Source organism: Amblyomma maculatum, unplaced genomic scaffold (assembly GCF_055883805.1).
Source record: "Amblyomma maculatum isolate TAMU_Amacu unplaced genomic scaffold, ASM5588380v1 scaffold_89, whole genome shotgun sequence".
NCBI lineage: Eukaryota > Metazoa > Arthropoda > Arachnida > Ixodida > Ixodidae > Amblyomma > Amblyomma maculatum.
Window position 1 is genome coordinate 19,254 of NW_028146814.1, and position 20,176 is coordinate 39,429.

At 44.4% G+C, this 20,176-nt stretch overlaps 1 protein-coding gene across 1 annotated transcript; it reads left to right on the forward strand.

Annotated features, from left to right (window-relative positions):
- The first annotated feature begins 2,329 nt into the window (after positions 1-2,329).
- On the forward strand, positions 2,330-10,967 carry LOC146170661 (uncharacterized). The gene is made up of 3 exons (XM_084586861.1): positions 2,330-2,972; positions 8,439-8,511; positions 10,883-10,967. The coding sequence occupies exons 1-3, from the start codon at positions 2,330-2,332 to the stop codon at positions 10,965-10,967; spliced, it is 801 nt and encodes a 266-aa protein (XP_084442987.1).
- Positions 10,968-20,176: the final 9,209 nt, after the last annotated feature.

Consider the following 20,176-nt stretch of genomic DNA (forward strand, 5'->3'; position numbering starts at 1 on the left):
TAACGGTACGGCGATGGGAACCAAGGTGGCACCGGCTTATGCCAATATATTCATGGCGGCCCTCGAGAAGCAATTCCTGGACACTCAGTCTCTGAAACCCCTCCTCTATTAACGTTTTCTTGACGATATTTTCCTCATTTGGCCCCACGACGAAGCCAGCCTGTTAACATTTATACAAAATTACAATTCATTTCACCCATCCATATCTTTCACTCACAGCTTTTCTAAATCCTTAATTAACTCCTTGGACGTTACAATACAGAGAAAAGGCAACGTTCTTAAGACTACCCTATACCGGAAACCTACCGACCGCCAGCAGTACCTACATTTCAAAAGCAGCCTGTACTGTACTCAGAGGCCCATAGATTCCGACGGATTTGCTCTGAGCTAGATGACTTTGACCGCCATGCGGAGCAACTAAAAACAAATCTTCTGCAAAAGGAATACCCCCCCCCCCCTTCATTGTTGATGATGCTATTGGGAAAGCTCGAGGATTAGACAGAAATGAAATAATCAATTTTGAAAAATCACAGCAGAACGACAGGCCAACAAACCTCGTTCTTACACATTCCTCAAACATGCCACGGGTTAATAATATCCTCTCGAAACATTTTAATATAATCCAGCAAAGCAGTCACTTGTCTTCCATTTTCAAACAGCCACTGAGAGCAGTGTATCGGCGCTCTAGAAACCTAAAGGACATGTTAGTTAAATCTAAAACGACCGCCAATGCTAACCCTAACCCCGGATGTAAACCGTGCGGAAAACCACGCTGTAAAGTTTGCAATCATGTGCAGGCGACAAATATTGTAAAGGGCAACTTCTCTGATTTCACCTTTAAGATCAAAGAATCCTTGAACTGCGACAGTGCCAATGTGGTATACATGCTAAGCTGCGGTGTGTGCGGCATGGAATACGTCGGCCAGACCGAAACACCATTCAGGTTTCGTTTCAATAACCACAAGGCCCACGTCCACACACTGCCAAATCTCCCTTTTTCTAAGCACCTGTGCCTTCCAAACCACACTTTCGAAAACATTCGGGTCATTCTCCTTCAATCAGGCTTCCAAACAAATCGACAAAGAGAACAAAGAGAATCGTACTTCATACACAAATTTCAGACTCTAACCGATGGAATTAATGAAACATTGGGCAACTTTGCCTTTCTGAAAAGCCTACATAACTAATAGACAAGGCCTTTATCTCCCCCCATTTGCCCGCTCCTAAGAATTTCCTCCTTCTCACGCAAACTATACTGTTCGCTATTTAGCTCCTTGGCCTCCCCCCTCTGGTCGGTTTTCTATCCCGCAACAAACGTCTTTACTTAGGACACGCTCGCGGGAACCACTTGACGCGAATGCCCGACTGCGGCATTGGGTTTCGGGTTTCGGGAGAGCGCGTCTGGCCGACGGCTCGTTCGTCGCCGCGGCGGCGCGCCGCCCTGGCTCCGATCGCTGGCGTGTCGCGGGGTGGAACAACTCCGTCTAGAACACATAACTCTTATCCCAACGGTTTCTTGAACACCTGCACCGCTGGGGAGCGGGCCGTCCTGGTGTGCATGCTCGCGTTGTCTGTTTTTCAGTTTTTTTTGTTTGTTTTTTTTTTCCAGTTTTTTTTATTACATTTTTTTATTTTTTTTTATGTTATTCTGAACTTTCCTTCTAGAGAGACTTGTCTTGCTTGTAGTGTCGTCTTCGTGGAAGCACGACGCGTATGTAACATTCGTCGGCTCTCCACTTTCTCTTTTTGCCCCTTTTCTCTCTCCCCCCCCCCTTTTTTTTGTTTCTCTCTTTCTCCGTCTTTGTTGCATCACCAGCCAATAATCAACTGGAGCTTTTCGCCCTTTCTATCTATTCAGTAATGTTTGCTTCTCCAAAGACGGAGAGCGAGAATTCCTTTTCCCTCTCCTAACAGTGGCGTAATGTGCAGACTTATTCTCCATACTCAATTCTACCTTGAAGAAGGACGGTCCACCGTCCGAAACTGTTGGAATAAAATAGATAATCGAAAGTTGTGTGACACCCTGTTTGAATTTAACTCTGGCCCATTAGTAACAAGCAATCCATGTCTATATATATATATATATATATATATATATATATATATATTGTTACTTAGCTGTATTCGCTGTTCGTGATGAGGATGAAACAGACTCCGAGAAGACGACAACGCTGAGTGTCGTGAAATCAGTGCCCTCATCAACGTTAGCTGTGCGGAGAGCTTTCAGACTGTAGATATTCCACGTAGCATCTCTTGGTGGAGGTCAATCTATTCAATCCCCTGTCACAAGCTGGATCTCCGCAGCGGCCGTCACGTCGGAACAACTACAATGACTACAGACGCCTCTATCTCTACAGCCGCCGCACCTGCTGTTGTCATGGCCCACCCCCGTGACCCCGGAACCTTCTGCGGGACCGACGACGTCGACGTAGACGACTGGCTAGCCCTGTACGAGCGCGTGAGCAAGCACAACCGGTGGGATCCCACACTCATGCTCGCGAATGTAATCTTCTACTTGGCTGGGACCGCACGGGTGTTGTTTGAAACCCACGAAGACGACCTAACGTCTTTGGATACCTGCAAACAGAAGCTACACGACCTGTTCGGAAAGCCTATTGGCCGCCACATCACCGCCAAGAAAGAGCCCGCCTCTCGTGCCCAAACGTCTACGGAGTCTTATCTCACTTGCATTCAAGACGTCCTGTCTCTATGCCACAAAGTCGACCAAGGCATGCCTGAGGAGGATAAAGTCGGCCATATAGTAAAAGGCATTGCCGACGATGCCTTCAACCTCCTCTTGTGCAGGGATTGCTCCACCGTGGACTCTGTGCTGCAGGTGTGCCGACGTTTCGAGCAGGCGAAACAGAGGCGCATATCTCACCGTTTCGAGCGGCTGCCGATCACGGCTGCGAGCTCCTCCTGTATCGATCTTCCGACCCCTCGACCACCTGCTAACGACAACACTTTGAAACGCATTGTCCGCCAAGAGCTTGAGACAATGACTCCCGCGGCCTCGCTGTCGCATACACCCGACAACACCCTGGCTGCTATATCACTTATTAAGGCTGTTGTTCGCCAAGAAGTTGCGAATATGGGCCTCCCTTCTGCCAGCGCAACCGACACCGTGGATTCAGGACCTGCACCTCCAGTTATTGCTTCTGCTTCATCTAGCGCCGGTTTCTCGCCCCGATATCGGTACCGCAACCCAAATGAATGGCGTACCCATGACAATCGCCCCATCTGTATTACTTGTTCTCGCGTTGTCCACATTTCCCGTCACTGCCGTAGCCGCTGGTATAGGCCATCTCGTCGGTTCACCGGCGTCGACCACCGCGTAAACTATGCCCCTCGCTCTTCCTCACCTCGCCCCAACCAGACCCGTGCTGACCCTGTTTACACTGTCCGTCCTGCCAACCGTTCACCATCCCCGCAAGCACGACGTTCGCGTTCTTCTCATCCTCGCCGCAGTTCGCCACCGTCCTATTCTGGCCACTTACCGGAAAACTAGCCAACGCAGCTCCCGGAGGTGACGCTGCATTTATGACCCGGACTGAAAAACCTCTGTTGACCCCTGCCCTACAAAATAACCCTATCGACGTCCTTGTGGATGGAGTTCCCGTTTCTGCTCTGATTGATACAGGCGCCCAACTGTCCGTTCTCAGCTCCTCGTTTCGCTGTCGCCTCAAGAAAGTCCTTACGCCAGCCGTCTCGTCCACAGTTCGCGTCGCCAATGGCAGCCCTGCTGCCGTGGTTGGCATGTGTATGGCGCGAGTTACAATTGCTGACCGTCATGCCCCAGTGTTGTTCACCGTCCTACATGAATTCCCCCACGACGTTATCCTTGGCATTGATTTCTTAACAGCCCACTCTGCACTTATTGACTGCTCTAGCGGCCTACTTCGCTTGGACCTTCCGCTCTGCTCTGAAGACCCCTCCTGCTCACCCCGACTTCGATCAGCACAGTTTAGCCGCCTTCCTCCTGAAACTGCCGTTTACATCCCTATGTCGCCATTTCTACCCATCCCAGATGGCGACTATCTCGCTTGTCCCATTACTGATGTCATGCTACAGCGGCACGTCACCCTTCCTCATCTAATTGTGCACATCTCCCAGAACCGCACCACTCTCCCAGTCCTTAACTTCAGCTTTTCTACTCAAGTTCTGCCCGAGGGAATTTCATTCGCTTCGCTGTCCCCGATGACCGATTGTGCCATTTCAACTCTGTCTACAGATCATACAACTGCCGTCCCTGCCAACACCCCCTCGTCGTACACATCGCGCCCTAACCCGCTTAGCAGGATCATATCAGCTGATCTGCAACCTGAATTCGCCGCTGATTTACACAAGCTTTTGTTCACCTACAGTGACCGTTTTGACTTCGGCACCCGCCTATTGGGTCAAACGACAGTTGTAACCCACCGCATTGACACCGGGGACGCCAGTCCTATCCACAGGCGGCCCTATCGTGTTTCGCTTGCCGAGCGACGCTTCATTCAAACGGAGGTCGAAAAGATGTTAACGAACGACATAATCGAGCCCTGTCGTGTTGGTCAAGAAGAAGGATAACAGTTGGAGATTTTGCTTTGACTACCGTCATTTGAATAAGATAACCAAAAAAGATGTATGTCCTCTTCCGCGCATCGACGACGCGCTTGATAGTTTGCACGGAGCCAGCTACTTTTCATCCATCGACCTTCGTTCCGGCTACTGGCAGATTTCTGTCGATGAGAGAGACCGTGAAAAGACAGCGTTCATCACACCTGACGGCCTCTATCAATTTAAAGTCATGCCTTTTGGCCTATGTAACGCCCCTGCAACTTTCGAACGGATGATGGACTCATTGCTGCGCGGCTTCAAGTGGACAACTTAACTTTGTTACTTAGACGACGTCATTGTTTTCTCGTCCACTTTTGACAGCCACCTCTCACGCCTTTCTACCATTCTCGAGCCTTCAACTCAACTCAAAGAAATGCAGTTTCGGTCATCGGGAAATCAAAGTGCTTGGTCACTTGGTTAATGCTTCCGGTGTTGAGCCTGACCCTGACAAGATACGTGTCGTCAGAGCTTTTCCCGCTCCGCGTTCATCCAGCGATGTCCGAAGCTTTATTGGCCTATGTTCCTATTTCCGACGATTCGTCCTGAACTTCGCAGTCCTTGCTCGTCCGCTCACCCAACTCCTCAAGAAAGACGTTTCATTTTATTGGGGGCCTGAACAAGTTGGAGCTTTCTCAGAGCTTATTGCTGCGCTAACTACTCCACCAGTCTTGGCCCACTTCACCCTTCCGCCAATACTGAACTCCGTACCGACGCAAGTGGCCATGGAATAGGAGCTATTCTCGCTCAGCAACAACACGGCCATACAAGAGTGATTGCGTATGCCAGCCGCCTCCTCTCAACAACCGAACAAAATTATTCTATTACAGAGCGAGACTGCCTGGCGCTTGTCTGGGCTATTACGAAATTCCGCCCTTATTTGTTTGGCAGCCATTTTACTGTGATAACAGACCATCATGCCTTGTGCTGGCTTTCCTCTCTCAAAGATCCTACTGGCCGTTTGGGGCGCTGGGCGCTACGATTACAAGAACACACCTTTTCCGTCGTCTACAAGTCCGGCCGGCTTCACCAAGATGAAGACTGTTTGTCACGTCATCCCGTCGACTCCCCTAGTGTTACAGACTCTGACGATGATGCATGTGTCTTGTCTGTCTCCGCCTTTGCTAACATTACCAAAGAACAGCACCTAGATCCTTCTCTGCATTTCATTATCCTCCGTCTTACCTCCGACCGCCCTGTCCAATCTCTCGCCTTATTTGTGCTCCACGAGAACACCCTATACCGACGTAATATGCGACCAGATGGCACAGACCTTTTGCTCGTCGTTCCACAACACCTGCGTTCCACCATCTTTGAACAGTTCCATGAAGCTCCCACGGCTGGCCACTTGGGTGTCTGTCGCACACACGACAGCCTGCGCCGACGTTTCTACTGGCCGGGCTGTACCGCTCTGTCCAGCATTACATTGCCGCTTGTGAACTGTGTCAGCGTCGTAAGAAGCCCACAAGTTTGCCTTCAGGTCATATGCAGCCGATACCCATACCAAGTGACCCGTTTTCCCGTATAGGCGTTGAGCTCCTGGGCCCCTTTCCAGTTTCCGCCTCGGGGAACAAATGGATCGCCGTTGCCACCGATTACGCTACTCGGTACGCTATTACCCGAGCCATCCGGACCAGATGCGCCACAGACGTCGCTGACTTCCTTCTAGAAAACGTAATTCTTCATCATGGTGCTCCTCGTGAACTACTAACTGACCGTGGCCGCTGTTTCCTGTCGCGAGTGGTTGACGAAATTCTCCGTTCGTGCTCCGTCCGCCACAAATTCACCACCGCATATCACCCCCAGACCAATGGCCTCACGGAACGTCTAAACCGTACCCTCACAGACATGCTGGCCATGTATTTGTATGACGACCATCGAGATTGGGTCGTGCATCTCCCCTTTGTCACATTCGCCTACAATTCATCTGTCCATTCTACCGCTGGATACTTCCCATCTTATTTATTATTTGGCCGACAACCGTTACTACCCTTCGACACCTCCCTACCCGCGGCAGACGCCGCCAGTACTTACACCAGTGATGCCGTCACCCGCGCTCATGATGCCCGCCGGATAGCTCATACCAGGCTCTCTGCATCCCAATACTTCTAAAAGATCCGGCTCGACAGCCGCCACCGTGATGTCCACTACACTCCTGGATCTCTTGTTTTGTTGTGGCTCCCGTGCCGTCGAGTGGGCGTGTGTGAAAAACATTTGCCCCGTTACACTGGCCCTTACCGTGTTTTGCGCCCCGTGACCGACGTCACCTACGAAGTTGAATCTGTGGTTCCGAAGTCCCCGTCCACAGCTCCAACCTCCGAAATAGTACATGTGTCCCGTCTAAAGCCCTATTATCAACGTTCTATTTCGCTAACATAGACCGCACAGGGACTGTGCTTTTCCCGCGGGGGGAGGGGGGGGGGTAGTCTTACTTAGCTGCTTAGCTGTATTCGCTGTTCGTGGTGAGGATGAAGAAGTACAACAGACTCCGAGAAGACGACGACGCTGAGTGTCGTGAAATCAGTGCCCTCATCAACGTTAGCTGTGCGGAGAGCTTTCAGACTGTAGATATTCCACGTAACAATATAAGTATATATATATATATATATATTTTGTGAGCCTTCTGTGGACCTTCTTTCATTTGTACATACCATCATCATCGTCCCGCGGCGCCGGCGCCGGCGCGCACCTGGGTTTGTAATTTGATTAAAACGCTAGACAAGGCTCGCTGTCCTTGTCGTCACGACCTCGCCCTCTCGACCTAGCCTTCTTTTACAATATATATATATATATATATATATATATATATATATATATATATATATATATATATATATATATATATATATATGTATATGTAATACGTTGCACCTTTTCTGTATAGGTGGGGTAGGCGTTTTGTTCAGAAATACCTCGATGTCAAGCCAAAGAAGCCGTCAAGCCATCGAACGCTCATCGCATCTTATTTGCGCATGCAACAGTCGCTGGAGCTTTTCCTATTATCAGATGCACCTTCATATCTGCAGCTGCAGATCTACTGCCCTCAAAGCGAAAGTTCAAGGAAGATAGTAGCGTTTCCTTAAATCATTGCTCTTCATAAAAATATGCAGAGAATATCGCATATTGGGCGACAATCCTCGAATATTTTCATATGCAAAACGCTGATTAGAAAATTTATTTATTGACGACGCTGCTCCTCTGGCGGTAAATATAAAACGTACTGTAGTACAGGTATATTGTAGTGGATATTGCTGCATGTAGCGCAAATATATGCCATACATTAGCATTATCGATACGTTAGCAATACATGAGTGCAAGTAAATTAGAATATTTTGAGTTTAGTCCGCAGAAATGCAATTCATAAAAGTTCACTGCTGAATCCTTGTGAGACATCGTGTAAAGGGAAATTGGTCAATCACAACCTCAAGTCGAGAAAAATATATGAAGTTTGAAATAAGAAAGTACTTGTCATAAGAAGAAATGTAATCATGGTGTTCTGAAGAGGTCATGGAGTAGAGATAATTTCACAGCACTCCTTCTCGATCCAGCCCCTGACAGGCTCCAGCACTACGAGTCATTGAAGCCACTGAAACAATTTTAGTCATGTTACCTTATTGATATATGGCTCGGGTGTCTTTTGTAAATATTGAATATTTGAGCGCAGCAAATAAAAGTTGTTGTGTAACAGAAGTTACAGTGCCAGGCTTTGTGCGCCCAGGCCGAAATTCGATTCGTGGCTTCTGAACAGAATTTTGTTTTCGGTATTTCATTCTTTTTTTTTCAGATTTCGTGTTGTTTTACACAGGTGCATGACTTTTCTAGCCCGTCTTTGCGTTTTTCTATAGAACGGAAGGTCACCGACCTCTGGAATGAAAGCTTCGCTCCGTTTGATGCCAGTACAACCTGTACACTAAACAGGTATACAGAATTCGGTATGATAGGGATGCAGGATACTTCAGAAGGTAGGTTAGTAGGGTTGCATGCTATAAGATGCGTGCTCGTACGCCTCGCCGCGGTGGGCTACCCATGTTCCGACTGCAGCCCGTCGCTGCAGAAAACGCGCAGCTGGCGTGAGTACATCGCATTCATGTTTCTGCCTTACAAGGAAGTTCACCTGATAAGATATTTTATGTATCAAATTATTGATATATTGATGTATTCGCGATCTTTTTTGCTATATCCGGGATGCACTGTAAGAACAATGTACAACATCCATGCTCAGTCGTATGATATTACTTTCACCTTTAAGGTTTCTAGACGTAGGACATCACTGATAATTAAGCCTTTTAGCACGAGACAACTCTTAAGCAAGCACAAACGAGAGCCATGCACCTCCCATGACTTCGGATCCAAGGATTTGCGCACGATGCGACCGGCGTAGAAAGAGGGCGATAAAGTGTAACGAAAGAAGCCGTTATTTACTGATTTCACATCAAGCTAAGCACCCCGTATGATGCAAGACGCAAATAGCTTTTCTTTACCACTTATGTAGATGCCTTAACTAATGAAAACCAACTTCATTTTGTGTAGTAATCTTTCCTGCTCTAAGGAAACAGGTTTATTTAGAGATAGGGTTCATTATTCCTACTCCGCTACAAGTGCCTATAAAGTTGTTAATTATAAGTATTTCTCTCAATACCAAGTGAGCGTATACATTTACCCATAGTCCTTACCTTCATTTCGGCTGACGGTCAACACTGCAGTGCCGTCCTGCTCCGAAAGTCTTCCATAAAGGTCCTCTTCCACTCTGCAATGAAAAATTACCTGTATATATCCTGTGTAAAAATGGCGTTTCCAGTAATAGGTCAAATAGAAGATATGTTACATTCTTGATTTTGTGAATTCAATAGCCATCTGCCTACACTCTCCCCGACAACTGATTTTTAAACATACAAAATGCAGGTATTTTAGTGTTTTTGCCCTTCAGAGATTTGACTCCAGTACTAGCTTTGCCTTATTTCATCGAAGTTTCGCACCAACATGCTAACTGCAACTTACATTAACGCCAAGGTAAGTGATATGCGGAAACTTCATCGGCACGCATATGTTTGAAAATTTTGAAGCCTTTTTTTGTAAATGCTTCATCGCAGTGGTACAGTGATTAAAGCTCTCGACTGCTGTTCCCAATCACGTTGGATCAAATTCCCGCCACAGTGGCCTCTCCTTGATGGAGCGAAAGAAATTCGCCCTTGTGCTATGCGGCATCAATGCATGTTAAAGAAGCCCAGGTGGTCTAAACTTAACGAACCGCCCACTACTGCGTGTCTCATAGACGGAGTGGCTTTGAAACGTTAAAACCCATAAACGTAAACCAACCCCTTTTCTCAAACTTGATTTTCGTAAACACCACTGCGTGTTTAAAAACGCGAGCTGCTTTGAGACGTTAAAACCCATAAATGTAAAGCGAACCCTTTTCACAAACTTGATTTTCGTAAAACACTACTGCATGTCTGAAAGCCCGAGTGGCTTTGAGACGTTAAAACCCATAAACGTAAATCAGACCCTTTTCACAAACTTGATTTTTGTAAAACACACAGAAATATATCTTGGTAAATAAAAACAGGTTTAGTTCGAATTCTATACAAAATATTTAATTATCACATAAAGAAAACATCACAATACTCACATCGTTTCTCCATTATAGTAATATTGCTTAAATTTATAGTTATCACCCCTCAAAGATGCTTTTTTGGCGTAAATACAAGAGTGCTCATGTTGTCCATTGTAGCGATGGTAACTCCGCTCCGCAATCCAAATGTTTTGTTCAGTGTTCAATGCCTGCGAAAAATATATGCGCCAAAAATACCTTTCAATACTGGAAATAAGCTGTCAGTAAATATTCACGGCAAGTCAAAAATCCCAAATATCAAATTTCCTAGTCATACTTGCCGCGTGGGCTTCAGAATCTCACAAAATAGTCTACAATATTGGAGGTGAAAAGGTTTTTGTCTCTTTTATATTTAGCCGAATGGAAGTAACGTGGCATATTATATGGTATTGAAATAAACTGCGGAATTAAACCTATTTATTAAAGAATTATCTAGTTGGCGTAATTAGTGCAACCTATTTCAAGCACTTGGAACAAAATGGCACTAAGTGATTTTGCGTGTCCAACAGATGCTGAGGTATGCGTCATGGTGTTGGATACGATTTTGTATTCGAGCAACATAAAGTCTCCAAAGAAAAGTTCGTTATGATTTTCAAATTTACAAGCCTCTCTAGGCTCATTGCGCACGAGGTCTAATATTCCGTGAGATTTCATGAGATGAATTCTTCTTGTCATGTGCAGTGCCAAACTAGAACGCACACCAAAAAACGCCATGCCACAGGAGCGATGGTGCACCATCCAAAGACACTTGCCGGAGAACGTGTGACAGACGCCGCACCTTTCAGTTTCTGTAAACCCATTATAATTGTATTTAGCACTGCAACGAAGGCCGATAAGAAGCAAACAATGAGAGGCAAATGACAGGAGAGGGAGAGTAAGTTTTCGCCATTCTCCACTTAAGAGACATACAAGAGACTGTATAATTTATCCTTAGCCTATATGGTAGACAAAGAAGCGTTGTAAGATATAATACTTTTCGCTTAGTAGATGTACGCCAGAGCACTGAATCAGCACTGATTTTCTAAAATTATATATAGCTTGCTCGTAGTGGAAGCTATTCAAAGTATTTGATCATTACGCATGGAAATACAATCCAATACAATATTGCAGGTCACATATTACAGGTCACATATTGCAGGAATCCTACAGAAAAAGCTATCAAAAGCCAGCTTGAGCCACAGGACAGCTTCAATGGGGGAAAGCAGGGAACAATAACAAACACCACCTTAATCTAGTAAAAACAAGGGCCTAGTAAATGCAATAATAAGAATAAACATACATTACAAAAAGGACATTAGACACGAATACATCTCGCCTATTATTCCAACAAATGGCAGAAAGTGTAACTTTATAAAAGCAATACAAAACAAACAGTGATATGTTCCCTACACTGAAAAGCTCACGCATTGTCTCAAAAGTAATGCTTTGAAATTGTATATTTTGACCATATAATACATTCCTTATGTGTGGTAATTTCTTCTGTAAATTTTGTAGTCTGAAACTTGTTGTTCTCGTTTCAAGCTTCATTGTCTCCAAATGACGCGTATTGTAAGACTACATTTCTGTCTTGTTTATATATTTTCTTGAAAAAAGTCTTTCTTATTGCTAGTGTCTTGTTTAAACAGTTTACAAAGCCGGCATTCATAACCGTTTGTAGCTGGCACAAAGTTTTATTTGGCAAGTAAATCACGCGTGTGATTGTGCATTGGCACGTTTTCTAAAACTGAAATACTTTTATTTGCAGAATGAGAATATTTCAATGTTGTATATAGTAGTTCTTGCCCATAGAAGATCACAAAAGGTAAGTCTAGAGGAGAAAAGGTTATTATGATTTAAGATAAGAAGTCTTAGGGGGGGACACGTGTAGATATCTAATTATATCGACGAGTTCTTTACATTTGCTGTAATGAAATCGATGTGGGCATCCCACGACACTGTGTCTTGAAAAAAGACGCCTAGATACAATATCTATAATATTGTACTGTCGTATAATTTTATTTGAAGCAGTCATATTCTTGTTTTTAGCATAAAATGGAAGAGATTTTGTTTTCGGAGCGTGTATTCTGAGGCTATTAAATTGTGTCCATTCATCAGACTTCATTAGCGCTGTATTAGCTGCAGCTATTTACCTAATCACTTTTGTTTGCTATAAATTATACGCTTATGTCATACGCATAATTCATTTATATATATTGCAACTGTTTCATTCTCCTCATTTTCAATCAATATTGGTACATGATTTAACTGCTCTTTTGCAGAAAGAATCACGGAGCGACACGGCAATATTTGAGTGGATTCAAACGCACCGCAGGTTCAGTGGAAATGAGCAGAATGACCCAAGCAGCATCCTGAGCAGTGGCCTCAAAACAGTTCTGCCTGTTTCAAGCTCATACAACGTGTAAATTTTCGAACTACAGAAGGCGTGCGACAGCAGCTGGTTGGGGCCAGACATGCGCCCGAAACGTTCATCTCATTAGACAAAATCCGGTAATGTCACATTCGCTACCGCGCAGAATTCCTAGCCATCATGCATGCTTGCTCGAAAGACGGCATTTAAATGGGGCATTCACCGCCAGTACACTCAAATTAGATCAACAGGCAGGTTAATTTGAATCTTCTGCTTGTGGCATTAAGAAGACTGCGAGATAAGTATTAGAGGTGTACCCACTGTGCTTAAGCTAACAAATAAAGCTATATACTTACTTGAAACGTGTAAACTGCATTGTCTTAGATTGCTTTTTACTAGTCAATAGGTGAGAGGAATAGAAACCTTTAGTGGCAATGCAGGCTCCTGGCCCCGTTTTGAGTAGAACGGGACTGGACTAGTGATTATGAATTAGTGACCGTGCCTGTGCATATATTAATACTTTTTGTCACCATATCGTCTATTCTCCCGGTTCTCTTTCTTGTCATCATACCCTTTCGCCAGTGGAAAGTTGCAGGCCATAGTTCCGCAGGGTGGGGTACTGAGCCCCACTCTATTCAATCTTGTGCTCATCGGCCTAGTCGACCTGCTGCCTCAGTCAGCTCAGATTTCCATATATGCGCATGATATTTGCATTTGGGCCTCAAGCGTGACTCGACCCCAAGTTCGTGCAAGACTACAAAAAGCGGCATCGATTGTGACGTCATATCTTCGTGTACAGGGTCTTACTATCTCAACAGAAAAGTGTTCTGTGGTGGCCTTCACACGAAAATCAATCTCACAATACGCAGTATACATAAATGGCAAAGCTTTTCCTTATGAAAAGAATCATTGCTTCCTTTTAATCGTCATTGATAGGAACCTCTCGTGGAGTCCACATATTATGAAGAAAAGACTGACGGCGATTGCCCATTTTCTCTCCTTTCTAGGAGCCAAGTCCTGGGGCGTGTCAGTGCACTCTATGCTGCAACTATACCGTTCACTTTTCCTGGGTTACATGCGATACAGCTTTCCAATATTCAATAATATTAGGAAGACGAACATCGAGATTCTCCAAAGCGTGCAAGCTCAAGCTCTTCGCATCTGCCTTGGACTGCCAAAATGCACCTCAATGGCAGCAACGGTTCTTCTCTCCCGCGAGCATCCCATAGCTACATATATTGCTGTTGAAACCATGAGGACACATATACGACACCTCACCCCGGTTTCCCGTCACCACCTGGCAACTATCCCAACAATTAGACCACATACTGCATTTGCCAAAACCATAGCAGCTCATCGCACCTACCTTCCTTCACAGTTCACTCCAGCTTCAAGACCGAGTTTACCCATATGGAGCCTACATGAACCGAAAGCTTACCTATCTATTCCGGGAGTAAAAAAGAAAATGAGTGTGCCATTGCCTGCCTTGAAGCAAATGACGTTGGGCCACCTGTATTCTATGCACAATATTCGTGAACACGTCTACACCGATGGCTAAGTTGCTTCAACAAGCTCCGCGGGGTCCGTAGTGATACCGTCGAGGTCCATCGTGCTGAGGATATAGACTACGTACCCCACCTCTTCAACTGGTGTGGAACTGGCTGCCTCACGTGCAGCTATTGAATACATCGGCCAGGAACTTCCAGGTGTCTGGTCCATTTTTACGGACTCGAAAGCAGCGCTTCAAGGCGTTCAAGCTGCGCTACGTCGTGGATCACATGAACAACTAACTGCAGAGATCCGCGTGCTATACCACGACGCTACATCAAAAGGTCATGATATAATTTTCCAGTGGCTACCTGGACATTGCGGTATTGAGGGAAACCACCAGGCAGACCAAGTTGCCCGTTCTGCACACAACGACGGAACTACAGTGAACATTCCTATATCTAGAGTTGACGCAGCTTGTCGACTTCGTTCCTTAGCGGCGGAGCTAACGCTTTCAGCCTGGAACAAAGGAGAATTTTCCAATCGACGCCTCAGGGAACTAGACCCTGGGCTGTGCCTTCGTGTTCCCCCTAACAAAGGGCGGCGCGAAACAACACTGATGTGCCGTATGTGGCTCGGTGTTGGATTCACCAAAAAATACGCTTATGTGATGAGAATGGCGGATAGCCCTAACTGTGAAAGATGCGGCTGCGAAGAGACCACGTAGCCTCTCCTTTGCGAGTGCCCTGCTTTTTCAAGCGAAAGATATGCGCTGCGTTCGGCTCTGGACCATCTTGACAGCCGTCCTTTCACAGAGGAGAAAATCCTCGGCCCATGGCCACAGAAGGCGTCTAACGGCAAAGCCTTCAAAGCGCTTATGTGTTTTATGAGAGACACAAACTTGATTGAGAAACTGTGACTCTGCTCCTCGCCGCCTTACCTCTCCTATCATTCTCTTCTATCTTTCTCCTTTGAACTCTTCATTCCCCTTCCCCAGTGCAGGGTAGCAAACCGGAAGCTTTCCTGGTTAACCTCTCTGCCTTCTCTCTCTTTCTCTCTCTCTCTCTGCAGGCCATATATTTAGCTTTGCGGTCCAAATTATGCCTTGGAAATTAGAAACGCACATGCCCTCAGTGAGCCCCAAGAGCGTTCAGGTCACTGCAAGTTTTATTTATTAACGAGCGACCAAATCAGCCGGAGCGTTCCTACAAAATGTCGGGTACCCTGAGCCCGGAGCACTTCTCGATCAACTAGAGCAATCCTCGCCGTTCAGTTTGAAGGCTTATGCGAGCGGAAGTACTAGTCCCGGTCTCATGTTCAAACTAAATATGTGTCTTAGTATATGTATAACAGATAATTTCCTCGTTCTGCGCAGCAGGACGTTTTAGTGCTTGAGCATGTAAACACAAAATTACCTCTAACTGTGATTTTTTGTTCAGCTGTGCAAATAGTCGAGGCCTAATCAGCAATTATAGCTTTAATTAGGCTAGTGTTTATTCCGCGATTTTTCTTCCCTCTCTTTATTTATTTGACGCCCCACTCATTTCCCTATTATAACAGACCAACGTGTTCTGTGCGACCCTCGTTACGCAAGACAATAAATTTCGACATTATTGTAGGGCAGAATGTACAAACGACTATGTTTACACATGTCCCCAATCGTGCGTAGCTAGTTCAGCGTAGAAAGAAGGGCGTGAAGGGGAAATAAGCATCATATTTAAAGGAAAAGAAAGGGCATGTTTCGAGATTTTCATTTCTCCAGAAATTATTTTGACATGAAAGTAATTCGAAACTCACCTCAAAACCTAACTTTCTCACAACCATTCCGCCTTGTTTAAGATCCTATTCATCAGCTATCAGGCTACTTTCCAGCTCATTTAAACCGTATTTGTTGAAACATGGTGTTCTCTTAAGTCTGTATGTAGGCTGCATAGCTAATTTCTCCTGGACAAGAGCAGATAGCACTTATCGCTATATGAACACAACAACCAATAGATTGCGGCATCAAAGAAAGAACCTCTTCTCTTGTATCGTCACTTGAAATGTTAAAAAAAAATATTTTTTCTGTTCTGTGAGCACCTAGCAAAATACTTTAGAAAAACGAAAAACTAGCAAGGCCCGAAATACATAGTCGTATGAAAAAAAGTATATAATATTTCCAAAATTCGAAGCTTCACAATTTTTTTATTGTTTTGAAAAGCTCGTAATTTATTCTTAAATAGGAGAATAATTGGCAGTGAAAACATCACTGCCTCGTGAGTGGGCGTTTCGTCATTTAATAGGATTTTCGGGTATCGTTCACTGTAAACCCCCGCGAAATGATGTGTCGGCAGAATCGATATTAGTCGAAATGATCGCAACGTCATACTGAATGAAAATTGAATTAATATAGTTAAACAGTGAAAAAGTACCAGAGGCCAAAACTTTTCACTTACTACGTTTTGATAAAAATGTGGTGATAGCGACGAGCAAAAATTCGGCAACTGTATGTAAATGAACTGCGTCCTTCAGTCTCGAATTGCACCCACTATCTCTGCCCCAATAAGACACTTTTGTTTGACTTGGTTAAAGAGAAAGCTTGTGTCTCTTGTGAAAATCAGAAATTAAAAGTCATTCCAATAAAAAATGGCGTTTGTAGCTAAGAAGGAATAAGAAAAAAAAACACAAGATGCTGAAGAGGCCCGTAAACCGCGCGTCTTATCTTTACTGCAAATCCAAAATGTGCTCGGTCATTTTTACCAGGGTTTGGCCTCGTGCCTATGCGATCAATTACCAACGATATAAAAAGTTTCTCATCGAAATGTGACCCTGTGTGTTGTCGCAGACATGACCCGTAATGAATCGATGGAGCTGCAATCACGGTGCGTTGCTGCAAACAATCTCTGCCAGTACAAATGTAATACTTATTTTGAAAGCGAGCCGAAACAGGGTGCAAGGATTATGTAAGCCCAGTAGTGAAAACCTTTAGATCAGAGATGATTAGCTGCGACAGCAACCGTTTAAAGTTATTTATTGCGGAAAATGTTCGGGAGGTATATAGTGTTAAAAGGCATATAAGGGGTGAAGTATTATATGGCGGTCGCATTTGCTGTCAATATAGCGTACCCCATCGACCTCCCTGAAGAAATCTCACGCAATGACTACTCACTGGTTCCTTTAATGCATTAATATTACTTAGGAGCCTAGGATTTTCTTAAGCATATAGTAGCCAGGCTTCGTCAAATATTCATTGCATCTTGTCAGTAGCACAAGAAGCTAGCCCAAATGAACTTGTCACAAGATTCTATCTCTGCCGTTGTTAACTTTTGTTGTTGGAACACCAAGCTCCAAAGTGCATAAGTTTTGCTAACCCTGCGGGAATAACTTGCTGGGCGAAAGATGTAGTTCAGAATTGCAAGGTCAAGCCAGAAACAAGTGGACACTCGAGCTCTTCGTGAACGGTAGATAAATAAAGGTCTGAAAAAACGGCAATAGTCAACTTGCTCTTCTGAGGGAAAATGCGCTAAAAGACACGACGCTCAAGATAATGACACACAAATCAGGATTTCACCCATTGAGCTGCATGTGTTCATCTCTAGTATGTCCTGTTTTGCAGCGCTTTTTCATGCCATCTGCAGACGATAATCAATTACCTGGACGACTCTTGTTATTGCTGAGCTAATTATATTTAATTTTCGCTTGTTTACACGATGCGCTATACTTATCAGCCGTTTTTGAAGCAATATACGAATTGAACCATAGCGAGGTAGTGGACACAGAATGAAAGTCTACTATTTTATTTGGATAATAAAATTTCGTAGCCAAACTGACAATCTGTACACAGTCATAGGCGCAATTTCAGGCGGTACCGATTGTGCAGGTAGCATTTAGAGCAATTTATGTAACATAGTTTTCAAGAAGCCATTTAATTATGTATCCTTTTCAATTATTAAAGCTCTCACTGAAATCTGCGCGGCTCTTTGTAACGATTAGCTAAAATTGCACGTTGAACATATCTTCGGGCGACACATTGAGCAAAATATCTCACCTGAAAAAGCACGTCTTTTCCAGGGTGGTCATCAGCAGTGGCGCCGAGCACAAAAAATAAAACAACTGGAATAGGATTCATTTTGACAGGGAACCGCAAGTTAGCTTCGGTAATACGGAAACAGTACATGCGACGCAGAAACGCTAGTGTATATATCCGTTTCTACGGCTGGTGGCCGTAATTGAAGTCTAATTGTTTAGCGCTTCGCTGTCTGAAAAAATAGTTCCTTTGTTATGTGGTGCCGCCGTTAGGAAGAACTGCCATTTTCAATATACCGCCGCGGGATTCCATTATATCCCGGGCCGTTAGCCGCGTTGAAGACGCCTTAAGTCGAAGAACTCTGGATCATCCATCGTGTAAGTAACAAGCTTTTTTGTTCTGTAGACATATCAAGCATACCGAGAAAATAGCATAATCATTTTCTTTTTCAATGATTTCAGCAGAACTGCCTTGAAGGAAGATGTATTTCCACAATTCTCAGGAAAAAATATAATTTAACAGAGGGCTATGCGTCATGTTTATGAGACATATAAGACCGCTACGTTTGTATACTTTTTGGAGAAGCAAATGCAAGAAACGGGCGAGATAACGAAGTACAAGGAAGTGAAATGTTAGAATTCCTATATTTTCTTTTCGTCGTATTCATCTTTCAGGTAAATATCATTCAGAAGCCGCCGTCGCTCAGCGGTAAGGTACCGGACGCGTAATTTGGATGCCGTGGGTGCAGGTCACACCACCGGCTTGGGGTTTGGTTTTTTCACCTATCTCTAGTGAACTATCTTCGCATTTAGTTGATAGTTTTGAATGAAAAAGAAAACATCTATGCTATGCTTTGTGTCCGGGTTGTTGGACCCTTTCTTAATTACTAAGGCTGACGATGTACACGATGTTTTCTGGATTACTCGGAGACAAATGTAGTCACATACAACTAGGTAATAAACAATAATTGCCCTTAGAACTAGAGAGATGTAAAATATTCAGATTCTGCACCAAATACCTGCTGCCAAAGTCGCTAACATGCTTGCAGCGCCGACAGTGCTCATTATATAAGATATGCTAAACGATTAGTGGTATTAGTCATAAAGGGCTGTTTGAGTGTGATAAATGGTTCTGAGAGAACTAGTGCTCACTCTTTGTCGCCTTGAAGAGGATGACACTAAAATGACATTTAAGGTTTGCCTTAAAATTATATGCGATGGCGCCAATGCCATCTTCTCTTCACACGGATATAGGTAGTAATACACTAGAGCACTGTTGTATAAAACTGTCTTCAGTTGATAAAACTAACACTAGCAAGTACAAAGAAGGGCATAAAATAGAGTGTAGATAAGTCGTCAGTTTGAATCGCAGTTAAAACTAGCCTCCAACTTCGCGGTCATATTGGTTCTATATGAAAACGAAACGGCATGGCATCACCCTGAACACAACACAAAGAACGGTTTGTTCACAGTGCGGTTCACAGTTTTTGCGACACGTTTTAATCTAGATTTCAGTGACAGCAAGGGCTGCGACGATGACGATGTTATTTGAACTGGGCGAGTGGTGTATGCTATCGCGTGAAATAAGAAAAACGCGTAGGCTTCGCCTTTGGAGTGCATGAGGTAGCAACTTTAACACGACTTTGTTAATCCGTGGGTTTTTTATCACTGGGAGGCTGGCACGAAACTTGGAAAACGGTTCAATATTTTTAGTTAGCTTATTGGCAGGAAAAAGGGAGGCGCTGCATCTCTAATTTCTCTACAGATGTCTAATATTGCAGCTAACGGCATATGGGTGTAGATACATATGTCTTGAGTTCGAATCTCTGCCGCAAACTAGATCTAGCTTGACTATTAAAAATGTGCGAAACGGGAAGTGAAATCTTATCACACAACCATGAAAACTCCATATTAAACTTTTACGTACCAATTTCGAACCTAATTTGCCAGCCTATTTCTTCCGCCATGTTTGCCTCAATTAAGAGTTATGGCGAGAGAAACGGCGACGTCCTTCAGACAGAACGAGTGTTATAATGCATCACGTAACAGTGTAAATATTATATTTCTTCTACGTGCCGGTATATATTGAGATGTTTGGATAGTTTAGGCTTGTCTCCCTCGGTTTTCCCTGCATT

What these genes read in the sequence shown, in the direction of transcription:
- LOC146170661 (XM_084586861.1), top strand. Translation starts at nt 2,330, where the DNA reads ATGACTACAGACGCCTCTATCTCTACAGCCGCCGCACCTGCTGTTGTC. An exon ending in TAACGACAACACTTTGAAAC is followed by an intron (nt 2,973 to 8,438) that starts GCATTGTCCGCC and finishes GTTTTTCTATAG; the next exon opens with AACGGAAGGTCACCGACCTC. An exon ending in ACAACCTGTACACTAAACAG is followed by an intron (nt 8,512 to 10,882) that starts GTATACAGAATT and finishes TGTCATGTGCAG; the next exon opens with TGCCAAACTAGAACGCACAC.